Source organism: Hemiscyllium ocellatum, chromosome 25 (assembly GCF_020745735.1).
Source record: "Hemiscyllium ocellatum isolate sHemOce1 chromosome 25, sHemOce1.pat.X.cur, whole genome shotgun sequence".
NCBI lineage: Eukaryota > Metazoa > Chordata > Chondrichthyes > Orectolobiformes > Hemiscylliidae > Hemiscyllium > Hemiscyllium ocellatum.
In genome coordinates, this window is record NC_083425.1 from 10668355 (window position 1) to 10681274 (window position 12920).

General features: G+C 45.2%; 1 protein-coding gene across 2 annotated transcripts; it reads left to right on the plus strand.

The window, feature by feature from the left end:
* The first annotated feature begins 2 nt into the window (after positions 1-2).
* On the plus strand, positions 3-12755 carry arl16 (ADP-ribosylation factor-like 16). Of its 2 annotated transcripts, XM_060844776.1 has the most exons (5): positions 3-366; positions 6248-6306; positions 9883-9999; positions 10677-10792; positions 12162-12755. In XM_060844776.1, exons 1-5 carry the CDS (start codon positions 306-308, stop codon positions 12337-12339), a joined length of 531 nt encoding a protein of 176 aa, XP_060700759.1. In that variant the 5' UTR covers positions 3-305; the 3' UTR covers positions 12340-12755. The 2 variants fall into 2 exon arrangements, with proteins under 2 accessions (XP_060700759.1, XP_060700760.1); XM_060844777.1 differs by lacking the exons at positions 3-366; positions 6248-6306 and adding an exon at positions 6671-6792.
* Positions 12756-12920: the final 165 nt, after the last annotated feature.

The window sequence follows — 12920 nt, forward strand, 5'->3', positions numbered from 1 at the left end:
GCGGCTGGTGGGCGCCGCTTGCTGACGTCACGCGAGCACGGACTCCCCCCCCGCCTTCGAGAACGTGACAACAAAACCGATCAGTTTGAAAATAAATCAATAACTCGATAAATCAGTCACTGGCGGAAAGCGGACGGTGACTCGGAGACGGAGGCAGGAAGCGGGCGGTGGATGTGAAAATGGTTAAAGCGGAAAGAGGAGCCGGGCGCGCTGCTATGACGTCACGGGGATTTTTAAATTAAAATGTTTTTAATTTTTCAACAACCAACATCCCCCAAAAAACCATAAAGGCCGGAACTGGAGCCATGTGTCTGCTGCTGGGAGTCACTGCCGTGGGGAAGACTCTGCTGCTCAAGAGGCTGCACAATATCCTTTAACCAGAGATTAAATTAAACCCTGTTTAATAATCCTCCCAGTGAGAGAGGGTCTGTCTAAAACATCATCCCAGAGAGAGAGGGTCTGTCTAAAACATCATCCCAGAGAGAGAGGGTCTGTCTAAAACATCATCCCAGAGAGAGAGGGTCTGTCTAAAACATCATCCCAGAGAGAGAGGGTCTGTCTAAAACATCATCCCAGAGAGGGAGGGTCTTTCTAAAACATCATCCCAGAGAGAGAGGGTCTGTCTAAAACATCATCCCAGAGAGAGAGGGTCTGTCTAAAACATCATCCCAGAGAGAGAGGGTCTGTCTAAAACATCATCCCAGAGAGGGAGGGTCTTTCTAAAACATCATCCCAGACAGAGAGGGTCTGTCTAAAACATCATCCCAGAGAGAGAGGGTCTGTCTAAAACATCATCCCAGAGAGGGAGGGTCTTTCTAAAACATCATCCCAGAGAGAGAGGGTCTGTCTAAAACATCATCCCAGACAGAGAGGGTCTGTCTAAAACATCATCCCAGTGAGAGGGTCTGTCTAAAACATCATCCCAGAGAGAGAGAGGGTCTGTCTAAAACATCATCCCAGAGAGAGAGGGTCTGTCTAAAACATCATCCCAGACAGAGAGGGTCTGTCTAAAACATCATCCCAGAGAGAGAGGGTCTGTCTAAAACATCATCCCAGAGAGGGAGGGTCTTTCTAAAACATCATCCCAGAGAGAGAGGGTCTGTCTAAAACATCATCCCAGACAGAGAGGGTCTGTCTAAAACATCATCCCAGAGAGAGAGGGTCTTTCTAAAACATCATCCCAGAGAGGGAGGGTCTTTCTAAAACATCATCCCAGACAGAGAGGGTCTGTCTAAAACATCATCCCAGAGAGAGAGGGTCTGTCTAAAACATCATCCCAGAGAGGGAGGGTCTTTCTAAAACATCATCCCAGAGAGAGAGGGTCTGTCTAAAACATCATCCCAGACAGAGAGGGTCTGTCTAAAACATCATCCCAGTGAGAGGGTCTGTCTAAAACATCATCCCAGAGAGAGAGAGGGTCTGTCTAAAACATCATCCCAGAGAGAGAGGGTCTGTCTAAAACATCATCCCAGAGAGAGGGTCTGTCCAAAACATCATCCCAGAGAGAGAGGGTCTGTCTAAAACATCATCCCAGAGAGAGAGGGTCTGTCTAAAACATCATCCCAGACAGAGAGAGGGTCTGTCTAAAACATCATCCCAGACAGAGAGGGTCTGTCCAAAACATCATCCCAGAGAGAGAGGGTCTGTCTAAAACATCATCCCAGACAGAGAGAGGGTCTGTCTAAAACATCATCCCAGACAGAGAGGGTCTGTCCAAAACATCATCCCAGAGAGAGAGGGTCTGTCTAAAACATCATCCCAGAGAGAGAGGGTCTGTCTAAAACATCATCCCAGTGAGAGAGGGTCTGTCTAAAACATCATCCCAGAGAGGGAGGGTCTGTCTAAAACATCATCCCAGTGAGAGAGGGTCTGTCTAAAACATCATCCCAGAGAGAGAGGGTCTGTCTAAAACATCATCCCAGAGAGAGAGGGTCTGTCTAAAACATCATCCCAGAGAGAGAGAGGGTCTGTCTAAAACATCATCCCAGAGAGAGAGAGGGTCTGTCTAAACATCATCCCAGAGAGAGAGAGGGTCTGTCTAAAACATCATCCCAGAGAGGGAGAGGGTCTGTCTAAAACATCATCCCAGAGAGAGAGAGGGTCTGTCTAAAACATCATCCCAGAGAGAGAGCGGGTCTGTCTAAAACATCATCCCAGAGAGAGAGAGGGTCTGTCTAAAACATCATCCCAGAGAGAGAGGGTCTGTCTAAAACATCATCCCAGAGAGAGAGGGTCTGTCTAAAACATCATCCCAGTGAGAGGGTCTGTCTAAAACATCATCCCAGAGAGAGAGAGGGTCTGTCTAAAACATCATCCCAGAGAGAGAGGGTCTGTCTAAAACATCATCCCAGAGAGAGAGGGTCTGTCTAAAACATCATCCCAGAGAGAGAGGGTCTGTCTAAAACATCATCCCAGAGAGAGGGTCTGTCTAAAACATCATCCCAGAGAGAGGGTCTGTCTAAAACATCATCCCAGAGAGAGAGGGTCTGTCCAAAACATCATCCCAGAGAGAGAGGGTCTGTCTAAAACATCATCCCAGAGAGAGAGGGTCTGTTTAAAACATCATCCCAGAGAGAGAGGGTCTGTCTAAAACATCATCCCAGAGAGAGAGGGTCTGTCTAAAACATCATCCCAGAGAGAGAGGGTCTGTCCAAAACATCATCCCTGAGAGAGAGGGTCTGTCTAAAACATCATCCCAGAGAGAGAGGATCTGTCCAAAACATCATCCCAGAGGGAGAGGGTCTGTCCAAAACATCATCCCAGAGAGAGAGGGTTTGTCTAAAACATCATCCCAGAGAGAGAGGGTTTGTCTAAAACATCATCCCAGAGAGAGAGGGTTTGTCTAAAACATCATCCCAGAGTGAGAGGGTTTGTCTAAAACATCATCCCAGAGAGAGAGGGTCTGTCTAAAACATCATCCCAGAGAGAGAGGATCTGTCCAAAACATCATCCCAGAGAGAGAGGGTCTGTCCAAAACATCATCCCAGAGAGAGAGGGTTTGTCTAAAACATCATCCCAGAGAGAGAGGGTTTGTCTAAAACATCATCCCAGAGTGAGAGGGTCTGTCTAAAACATCATCCCAGAGAGAGAGGGTCTGTCCAAAACGTCATCCCAGAGAGAGAGGGTCTGTCTAAAACATCATCCCAGAGAGAGAGGGTCTGTCTAAAACATCATCCCAGAGAGAGAGGATCTGTCTAAAACATCATCCCAGAGAGAGAGGGTCTGTCCAAAACATCATCCCAGAGAGAGAGGGTTTGTCTAAAACATCATCCCAGAGAGAGAGGGTTTGTCTAAAACATCATCCCAGAGAGAGAGGGTCTGTCCAAAACATCATCCCAGAGAGAGAGGGTTTGTCTAAAACATCATCCCAGAGAGAGAGGGTTTGTCTAAAACATCATCCCAGAGTGAGAGGGTTTGTCTAAAACATCATCCCAGAGAGAGAGGATCTGTCCAAAACATCATCCCAGAGAGAGAGGGTCTGTCCAAAACATCATCCCAGAGAGAGAGAGTTTGTCTAAAACATCACCCCAGAGAGAGAGGGTCTGTCCAAAACATCATCCCAGAGAGAGAGAGGGTCTGTCCAAAACATCATCCCAGAGAGAGAGGGTTTGTCTAAAACATCATCCCAGAGAGAGAGGGTCTGTCTAAAACATCATCCCAGAGAGAGAGGGTCTGTCTAAAACATCATCCCAGAGAGAGAGGGTCTGTCTAAAACATCATCCCAGAGAGAGGGTCTGTCTAAAACATCATCCCAGAGAGAGGGTCTGTCTAAAACATCATCCCAGAGAGAGAGGGTCTGTCCAAAACATCATCCCAGAGAGAGAGGGTCTGTCTAAAACATCATCCCAGAGAGAGAGGGTCTGTCTAAAACATCATCCCAGAGAGAGAGGATCTGTCCAAAACATCATCCCAGAGAGAGAGGGTCTGTCTAAAACATCATCCCAGAGAGAGAGGGTCTGTCCAAAACATCATCCCTGAGAGAGAGGGTCTGTCTAAAACATCATCCCAGAGAGAGAGGATCTGTCCAAAACATCATCCCAGAGGGAGAGGGTCTGTCCAAAACATCATCCCAGAGAGAGAGGGTTTGTCTAAAACATCATCCCAGAGAGAGAGGGTTTGTCTAAAACATCATCCCAGAGTGAGAGGGTTTGTCTAAAACATCATCCCAGAGAGAGAGGGTCTGTCTAAAACATCATCCCAGAGAGAGAGGATCTGTCCAAAACATCATCCCAGAGAGAGAGGGTCTGTCCAAAACATCATCCCAGAGAGAGAGGGTTTGTCTAAAACATCATCCCAGAGAGAGAGGGTTTGTCTAAAACATCATCCCAGAGTGAGAGGGTTTGTCTAAAACATCATCCCAGAGAGAGAGGGTCTGTCCAAAACGTCATCCCAGAGAGAGAGGGTCTGTCTAAAACGTCATCCCAGAGAGAGAGGGTCTGTCTAAAACATCATCCCAGAGAGAGAGGATCTGTCCAAAACATCATCCCAGAGAGAGAGGGTCTGTCCAAAACATCATCCCAGAGAGAGAGGGTTTGTCTAAAACATCATCCCAGAGAGAGAGGGTTTGTCTAAAACATCATCCCAGAGTGAGAGGGTTTGTCTAAAACATCATCCCAGAGAGAGAGGATCTGTCCAAAACATCATCCCAGAGAGAGAGGGTCTGTCCAAAACATCATCCCAGAGAGAGAGAGTTTGTCTAAAACATCACCCCAGAGAGAGAGGGTCTGTCCAAAACATCATCCCAGAGAGAGAGAGGGTTTGTCTAAAACATCATCCCAGAGAGAGAGGGTTTGTCTAAAACATCATCCCAGAGAGAGAGGGTCTGTCTAAAACATCATCCCAGAGAAAGAGGGTCTGTCTAAAACATCATCCCAGAGAGAAAGGGTCTGTCTAAAACATCATCCCAAAGAGAGAGGGTCTGTTTAAAACATCATCCCAGAGAGAGAGAGGGTCTGTCTAAAACGTCATCCCAGAGAGAGAGGGTCTGTTTAAAACATCATCCCATAGAGAGAGGGTCTGTCTAAAACATCATCCCAGTGAGAGAGGTTCTGTCTTAAAACATCATCCCAGAGTGAGAGGGTCTGTCTAAAACATCATCTCACAGAAAGAGAGAGAGTCTGTTTAAAACATCATCCTAGAGAGAGAGGGTCTGTTTAAAACATCATCTCAGTGAGAGAGAGGGTCTGTCTAAAACATCATCCCAGAGAAAGATAGGGTTTGTTTAAAATATCATTCCAGAGAGAGAGAGGGTCTGCTTAAAACATCATCCCAGAAAGAGGGAGTCTTTAAAACATCATCCCAGAGGGAGAGAGGGTCTGTTTAAAACATCATCCCAGAGAGAGAGGGTCTGTTTAAAACATCATCCCAGATAGGGAGGGTATGTTTAAAACATCATCCCAGAGATGCGAGGGAGAGGGTTTGTTTAAAACACCGTCACAGAGAGAGGGTCTGTTTTAAACATCATTCCAGAGAGAGGGTCTGTTCAAAATATTTTCTCAGAATCTGTCTCTCTGGGATAATATTTTAAATAGACCTTTTCTCTGGGATAATATTTAAACAGACACTCTATTTGGGATAATATTTCAAACATACTGTGTCTCTGGGACAATATTTTAACAGTCTGTTTAAAATGTATGTCTATGTAAAAACCTCATTGCAGAGAGAGTCTGTTTAAAGCCAGTCTCAAGGCTGACCATCATGATAAATGCATTCATTCTGTTTGTGATTTTGGGTAGTATTGTGTCTGACTGTGATTTTAAATCTAATTGATTTTAGATATCATTAAGTCGGCGGGTCTTCTGGTGCCTATGGACCAAGTAACATATTTAATGTTCAGGTCAGATATTATTCTTCTTTGGTCAGGAATCAGAGTAGTTCTGATGAAGAGCCATATCAGACTCAACATTGACTCAGTCTCTCTCTCTCTCTCTCTCTCTCTGTGTACAGATGCTGCTAGATCTGCTGAGTTCTTCCAACCTTTTTTTAAAACTCCCTCAATGCTGCACTGCGTGGAAGCCCAGAGTTTAGTGTTCAAGTCCCTGGAGTGGGAGTAGAACCCATAACTTCCTTTAAAAATGATGCAGTGCCTATGGTTTTAAAGGAAAGACAAATCATGTTCAAGTTTGGACTTTTGATATACATCACAGATATGAATATTTGCAGAATATGATATGAATTTATCTAGTTTAAAAAATACATTTCATATCTTTCAGTGTTTTCACTTTTTGGATCTTTGACCCATTTGCACAGATGTGTTTGAAAGAAAGCACAGAGGAGCTGGGACAGCCCCCACCGACACTGCCCACGGTATTGTCAGACCGACTTCTCAATCTCTTCAATAGAGGATTTGCCACAAAGCTTTATCTGTTCTGAGTTGGAATCCTTGGAGCATCTTAAGCAACTGTCTGATTGTCAATAGTGCACATTGTGACCCTTTTTTTATTCGTTCATGCAAAGTGAGCATCACTGGCCAGACCAGCATTTATTGCCCATTCCTAATTGCCCCAGAAGGCAGTTAAGAGTCAACCACATTGCTGTGGGTCTGGAGTCACATGTAGGCCAGACTGAGTAAGGAGCTGAAAATGTGTTGCTGGAAAAGCGCAGCAGGTCAGGCAGCATTCCTGAAGAAGGGCTTATGCCCGAAATGTCGATTGTCCTGTTCCTTGGATGCTGCCTGACCTGCTGCGCTTTTCCAGCAACACATTTTCAGCTCTAATCTCCAGCATCTGCAGACCTCACTTTCTCCCAGACTGAGTCAGGATGGCAGTCTCACTAATGGACATTAGTGAACAGGTGAGCTTTTCTAACAATCGCCAATGGATTCACGGCCATCACTCGACTCTTAATTCCATATTTTTTGTAATTGGATTCAAACTCCACCATCTGCCATGGCATGATTCAAACCTGTGTCCCTAGAACATTCCTTGGGACTCTGGATTAATAGACCAGTGATAATACCACAAGGCCATCACCTCACCCCAATTTTGAATCTGGCTACCCCATTCCCCCATTACTGTCGGAGGGAGTTTTAACGTCATACTTAGTGTTTAAATTTCTCACAGTTGTTCAATTATTAAACCAAAGATTGTAAGACCCATGAGGAAATTGTACTCCTGTGTTGGCTGAAGTATCTCAGGATCAAATAAGTTGTTAACAAATGAGTCTTGCAGTACTCTAAGTGCCACACTCTTGACTCTGATCTCCAGCATCTGCAGTCCTTACTTTCTCCTGAAAGACAACAGCACTCAGCTGAAACAGCTAAGGCCACATCTGAGAGAAGTTGAGGTACAAGATATGAACAGACGAAGGAACCATTTTTTCATAAGTAAGAATCTTAACAGCCTGAACCAGCTCTCAATTGGCAATTATATTTAGTTATAAGGTAGCAGGCCTGATGAGAAAGGGACACACTTTCCTCATTCCTGATGAAGGGCTTATGCCCGAAACGTCGAATTTCCCGTTCCTTGGATGCTGCCTGACCTGCTGCGCTTTTCCAGCAACACATTTTCAGCTCTGATCTCCAGCATCTGCAGACCTCACTTTCTCCTGATGAGAAAGCAGTCCGCAGCAGGACATCCACAAGATGAAGAAATTCAGGCTGTCTTGCAAGGTGTAAGATCATCAGGAGAAAAAGCCTTCATTAAACTGTGTCAATGCCTCTATCTAAATGACAGCTTTGCCTTAGTTTGTAGTGTTAGTGTCATCACCACAGCTCAAACTAGCTTGACAAGTCTTTCAGACAAGACATTAAATGCTGGTCCTATATACCTATCAGATGTGAATACTGCACCAGCTGATCTGCCTGTGTTGCCCTCCCTAGTATCCTGTGGTTTCTAAGCAACACTGCAGATATAGAAGCTCCACTCTCGGCTGGGACTTCACTGTAGGGAGAGCTGCACAATCAGTGGCTCCATTCTTGCATAAGTTTAAATCAGAGTTTGGCTAACGTCCATCATTTTCCTTCAGCAAAGGTCGCCTACAATAGATTTTAGTGCCTACTGGAATAAGGCTTCTTGAATTGAATGAGCTTTATTGTCACCACTTACAGCACCATCTTCGGTACAAAGGAACCCAGATACGTCTTCTTTAGTTACAAGATCTTGGAAAATACAGAAATATAATGTCCCCCAGAACAGCGGTCTTCCAACTCACCCCAAACTGGCACCTCGCCTCCAGTCTGCAGTTGGCCCTGGATCCAGACTGTGCTGGGCTTCATCTTGAAGATCATGAGGCTGGGAGATCACTTTGATATCATCTCAAGACCAGCAATTAATTTATACATTTGTTGTTATGTTTCTAACATTACAACAAAACTGCATTTCAAAAATACTTTGCAGGCTAACTAACCTAAACAACATTTGGAAATGAGGGCCGACTCTGCACAGCTGGTCAGACAGCATCCGAGGAGCAGAAGAATCGACGTTTCAAGTGTAAGCCCTTTATCAGGAATGATTGGCTTATGCCCGAAACGCTGATTCCCCTTCTCCCCGGATACTGCCTGACCGGCTGTGCTTTTCCAGCACCACATTCTTCGACTGTTATTGTCTTTCACACAGGTGGAGGGATTGTCTCTGCAGTGTCAGTGATAGAGAAGAGGCCAGCTCACTACATGAGAAACATAGACAATAAGTGCAGTAGGCTATTCGGCCCTTCCAACCTTGTGTGCAGTTTCAGCCTCATTACCTGAGGAAGCACGTTCTGGCTCTGGAGGGAGTGCAATGAAGATTTCCCAGACTGATTCCTGGAATAGCAGGAATGACGTATGAAGAGAGACTAGATCGCTTAAGGACTGAAGTTTAGGAGGAGGTGGAATTGCACACAAACCCAAACAATTCTAATAATAGTATTAGGCAGGCTAAATGCAAGAATGATGGGGTCCAAAAACTGGGGAGTGCAGAATCAAGGGTCACATTCTAAGGATATGGGGGTGGACCCTTTAGAACTGAGGAGAGGAGAAGGTTTTTTTTCCCCCACCTGTGGGATCCTCTGTCACAGGAAGCAGTAAAGGCCAAAACACTAAACATTTTTCATGAAGGATTTAAATGTATTTATTTGGGCATGATTGTATTGAATAGCATCTGCACATTACAGGTGCTGCCTTTGTCCAGTGAAAACAAGATGAGTATTATGGGATTCTGGCAGAATAAGGTGTACAGGTAAATGGAAGGCAAGTTTCAGGTAACACCATTCTTGTGCTCCAACAGCTGAGAAGGCTGGAATGGAATTCGAATAGCTTGACCTCAGTGAGACTGGAAATGATATAATATTAAAACCTACTGATCTAATTTAACGTTCAATCGAGCATAAAGTCATTCTGAGCAGAGGGGTGCCATTTGGCCCATTTAGTTCAGGTCAGCTCCCTGTGGAGCAATTCAGTCAGTCCCCTTCCCCCACCCCGATCTATCCTTGTGGCCCCATACATTTAGTTCCCTCAAGTTACCATCCAATATCCTTTTGAAATAATCAGTTATCTCCGTTTCCATTAACCTGGTAGTCAGAGAGTTCCAGGTCATTGTAAAATGGTTCCATCAAATACCATCACAAAGCATGGAACTTCTGACCATGTGGAGGAGGAGGAGGAGGAGAGGTGGGTAGCACCATTACTTCGAAACCAGCCAAGTGGGGGAAAGGAATCAAAGATTCTGTATGTCAATGTCAGGGAAACAGGGCTGGGAGGAGGCTGCTGTGGAACATCACCATCAGCTGGTCCAGTGTGGCTGGCTGACTGACCCATTTCTCTGCTATGAATTCTGTGCGACTGTAACTCTGATGCTGGTGATTAATACTCCCTACTGTATCATGGAACACAAGCTCACCATGCCAAAGAGTGTCTGATCTCATTTTTATTTATTTTCTTTTACAATCGATCTGCTTTGCCTGCAGGTGGGAACAAATTTAACTGACCTCATGATTAACAAAAGGAGAATTACCATTCGGGAACTGGGAGGCTGCATGGCCCCCATCTGGCCAAGTTACTACAGAGATTGCGAGGCTGTGATAGTGAGTATCGGCTACTTGAATCCTCACACTAGTTGACTGTTAATGGAAAGTACAAGGACTAGTTGTGTAGAGAGATAAACTGATGGCTTATTCTTGTCCAAAATTGTCCTCCTGATCTTACACCTTATTTAGAAACCTCAGATGGCAGATAGAAAAAAATCTTATGCACTAACAAAGTGGCATTAACACCATGCCCTGATCTCCCTAATGGTCTGAACATTGTAAGCAGATGGGATCTTAGCTTCCTTTGTGTGTTCTCCCTGCCGTATTCATCCCCCTCCACCTGAGGACAGCCTGGGAGCTGGGCAACTGTCTGTGCAGATTGAGAGAAAGTGAGGTACTGCAGGTACTGGAGATCAGGGTCAAACAGTGTGGTGCTGGATAAGACAGCATCTGAGGAGCAGGAGAATCGCTGTTCAAGCATATCTCTTCATCCAAAGAGCACATGCTCGAAATGTCGATGCACCTGTCTGTGTAGATTGCACAGTGTGCCATGCGCAATCTGAGCTGATTCTCTCTCTAGCTTCCCCACTTCCCCAGACAGCACGCCTGTGCTCAGGAGATTTCCCATGTCATTTCAGAGACCAGGCCCAACCTGGCAACTGGAGAGCTCCAGCAAGGCTGAGAGTTGATAACCATTTCCACTGCCTCTAAAATGGTGAATGTTTTCCTCTTAGTTTGTGATCGACGCTGCAAATCCCACTCAGGTTTCCTCCTCCTGCATTCAGCTGCTCTCGGTTCTAGCTGCTGAGCCACTGCAACAGACGTCAGTACTCATTCTCTTCAACAAAATGTGAGTATGGACAACAATAGGATGTGTCATAGAGTGTAGACACAACCCTAAGATCTTGCACCCAGAATATACAGTTATTACAAGAATCCCCTTTCTCTGTTACAGCTTTGATTACTTTAAGCCGTCCTTTCTTGTGATAGTTCTGGGACACTGTTGTTCTCACACTGATTTGGAGTGAATTCACACTGCAAGGGAAGTGGGATGCCACAGCCTAGTTAAAGCTGATCAGCCTGAAGTTTGGGGTGATGGCTTTACTGCTGGGCAGAGAAAATTCTAAACAGAACTTTGCCTAAACCTAGAGCTGGTGCAAAAGATGGCATTACATGGGTTCGGCAGAGGGGGCTGGGAAGGAGGTGCATGGTTTACATCAGTGGAATGGATCAGCTGGGCTGAATGGCCTGTTTCTGTACTATAATACCAGCCATTACATCGAAACAATATTGAGTCATAGATAGGTCTCTTTTATATCTTTCCCTTCTCAGCCTAAAGGGGCAACTTTTTCCACACACAGTGGAATGGAATGAGCTCCCAGAGGATGTGGTGGAGGCTGATACAATTGTAACATTTAAGAGGCATTTGGATGGGTATATGAATAGGAAGGGTTTGGAGGGATATGTGCCAGGTGCTGGCAGGTGGGACTAGATTGGGTTGGGATCTCTGCTTGGTGTGGATGGGTTGGACCGAAGGGTCTGTTTCCATTCTGTACATCTTAGTCATAGAGATGTACACCATGGAAACAGAACTTTTGGTCCAACCCGTCCACGCCGACCAGATATCCCAACCCAATCTAGTCCCACCTGCCAGCACCCGGCCCATATCCCTCCAAACCCTTCCTATTCATATACCCATCCACTTGACTTTTAAATGTTGCAATTGTACCAGCCTCCACCACATCCTCTGGCAGCTCATTCCATACCCGTACCACCCTCTGTGTGGAAAAGCTGCCCCTTAGGTCTCTTTTGCATCTTTCCCCGCTCATCCTAAACCTATGCTGTCTTGTTCTGGACTACTGCATCCCAGGGAAAAAAACCTTGTCTATTTATTCTATCCGTGCCCCTCATGATTTTATAAACCTCTATAAGGTCACCCCTCAGCCTCCGACGCTCCAGGGAAAACAGCCCCAGCTTGTTCAGCCTCTCCCTATAGCTTAAATCCTCCAACCCTGACAACATCCTTGTAAATCTTTTCTGAACCCTTTCAAGTTTCACAACATCCTTCCAATAGGAAGGAGACCAGAATTGCACGCAATATTCCAACAGTGGCCTAACCAATAAAACTGAGAGCAATGGTTCTGATTGAAAGAGGTTTCTGAATATCCTTTCTGTATATCGGAGTGGAGGGGACTAAATGGAGTTTCTTTTCATTTCAGTGATCTGCCCTGCTCCATGTCGCTAGTGGAAATGAAAAGCCTATTCAGGATGGATGATATAATCGCCAGTGCAAAACAGAACATCAGTGTGTTGGAAGTTAGTGCGTGGGACGGCAGTGGGCTGGATGAGATCTTAAAATGGCTTCACTCACATCGTAAGGGCAAACGCCTACCCTGACGATAAACAGAACCCTCCGTCCCACTCACAGCAGAATAAGAAGGACCCAGAGGTAGACTGATGGGATAGAACAGTCAACTCAAGGAAATGAGAGGAAATGACACTGCCCTTTGTAACTGGAGCTGTAAATTCTCGACTGGAATTGAGAGTAGGACTTTGTGTGAGAGAAAAAGAGTGATGTATCTACACAGTGATTCAAGTTGTTGGAGTTAAGAACGGAAGCAACGAGGGGTTCAGCAATACAGTTGTGTCAATGCAGAATCAAATGATCATCGTCTCCAGCTTCATTATAAACAATGCCAGGCTTTTGTCTAATTACACAAGGTACGACCACAATATCCTTGTGTAATTCTCACCACAGCCACAAAAAAATCACTCGTTCTAAAGTTCCTGTTATTAAAATCTATTTAAAACTTGCTGTGTAATGTTAGTCTATTTCTTCATGTTGCCCCAGACACTGGGGATTACAGTCAGAGACACAGTATTGTAGGATGATGGTGCATGCAGTTCAGTGTTTTATCCGACCCAGTACACAGACAGCGTCATCCATCTCTGATAATGCCAGTCATTTACTAGAGAAG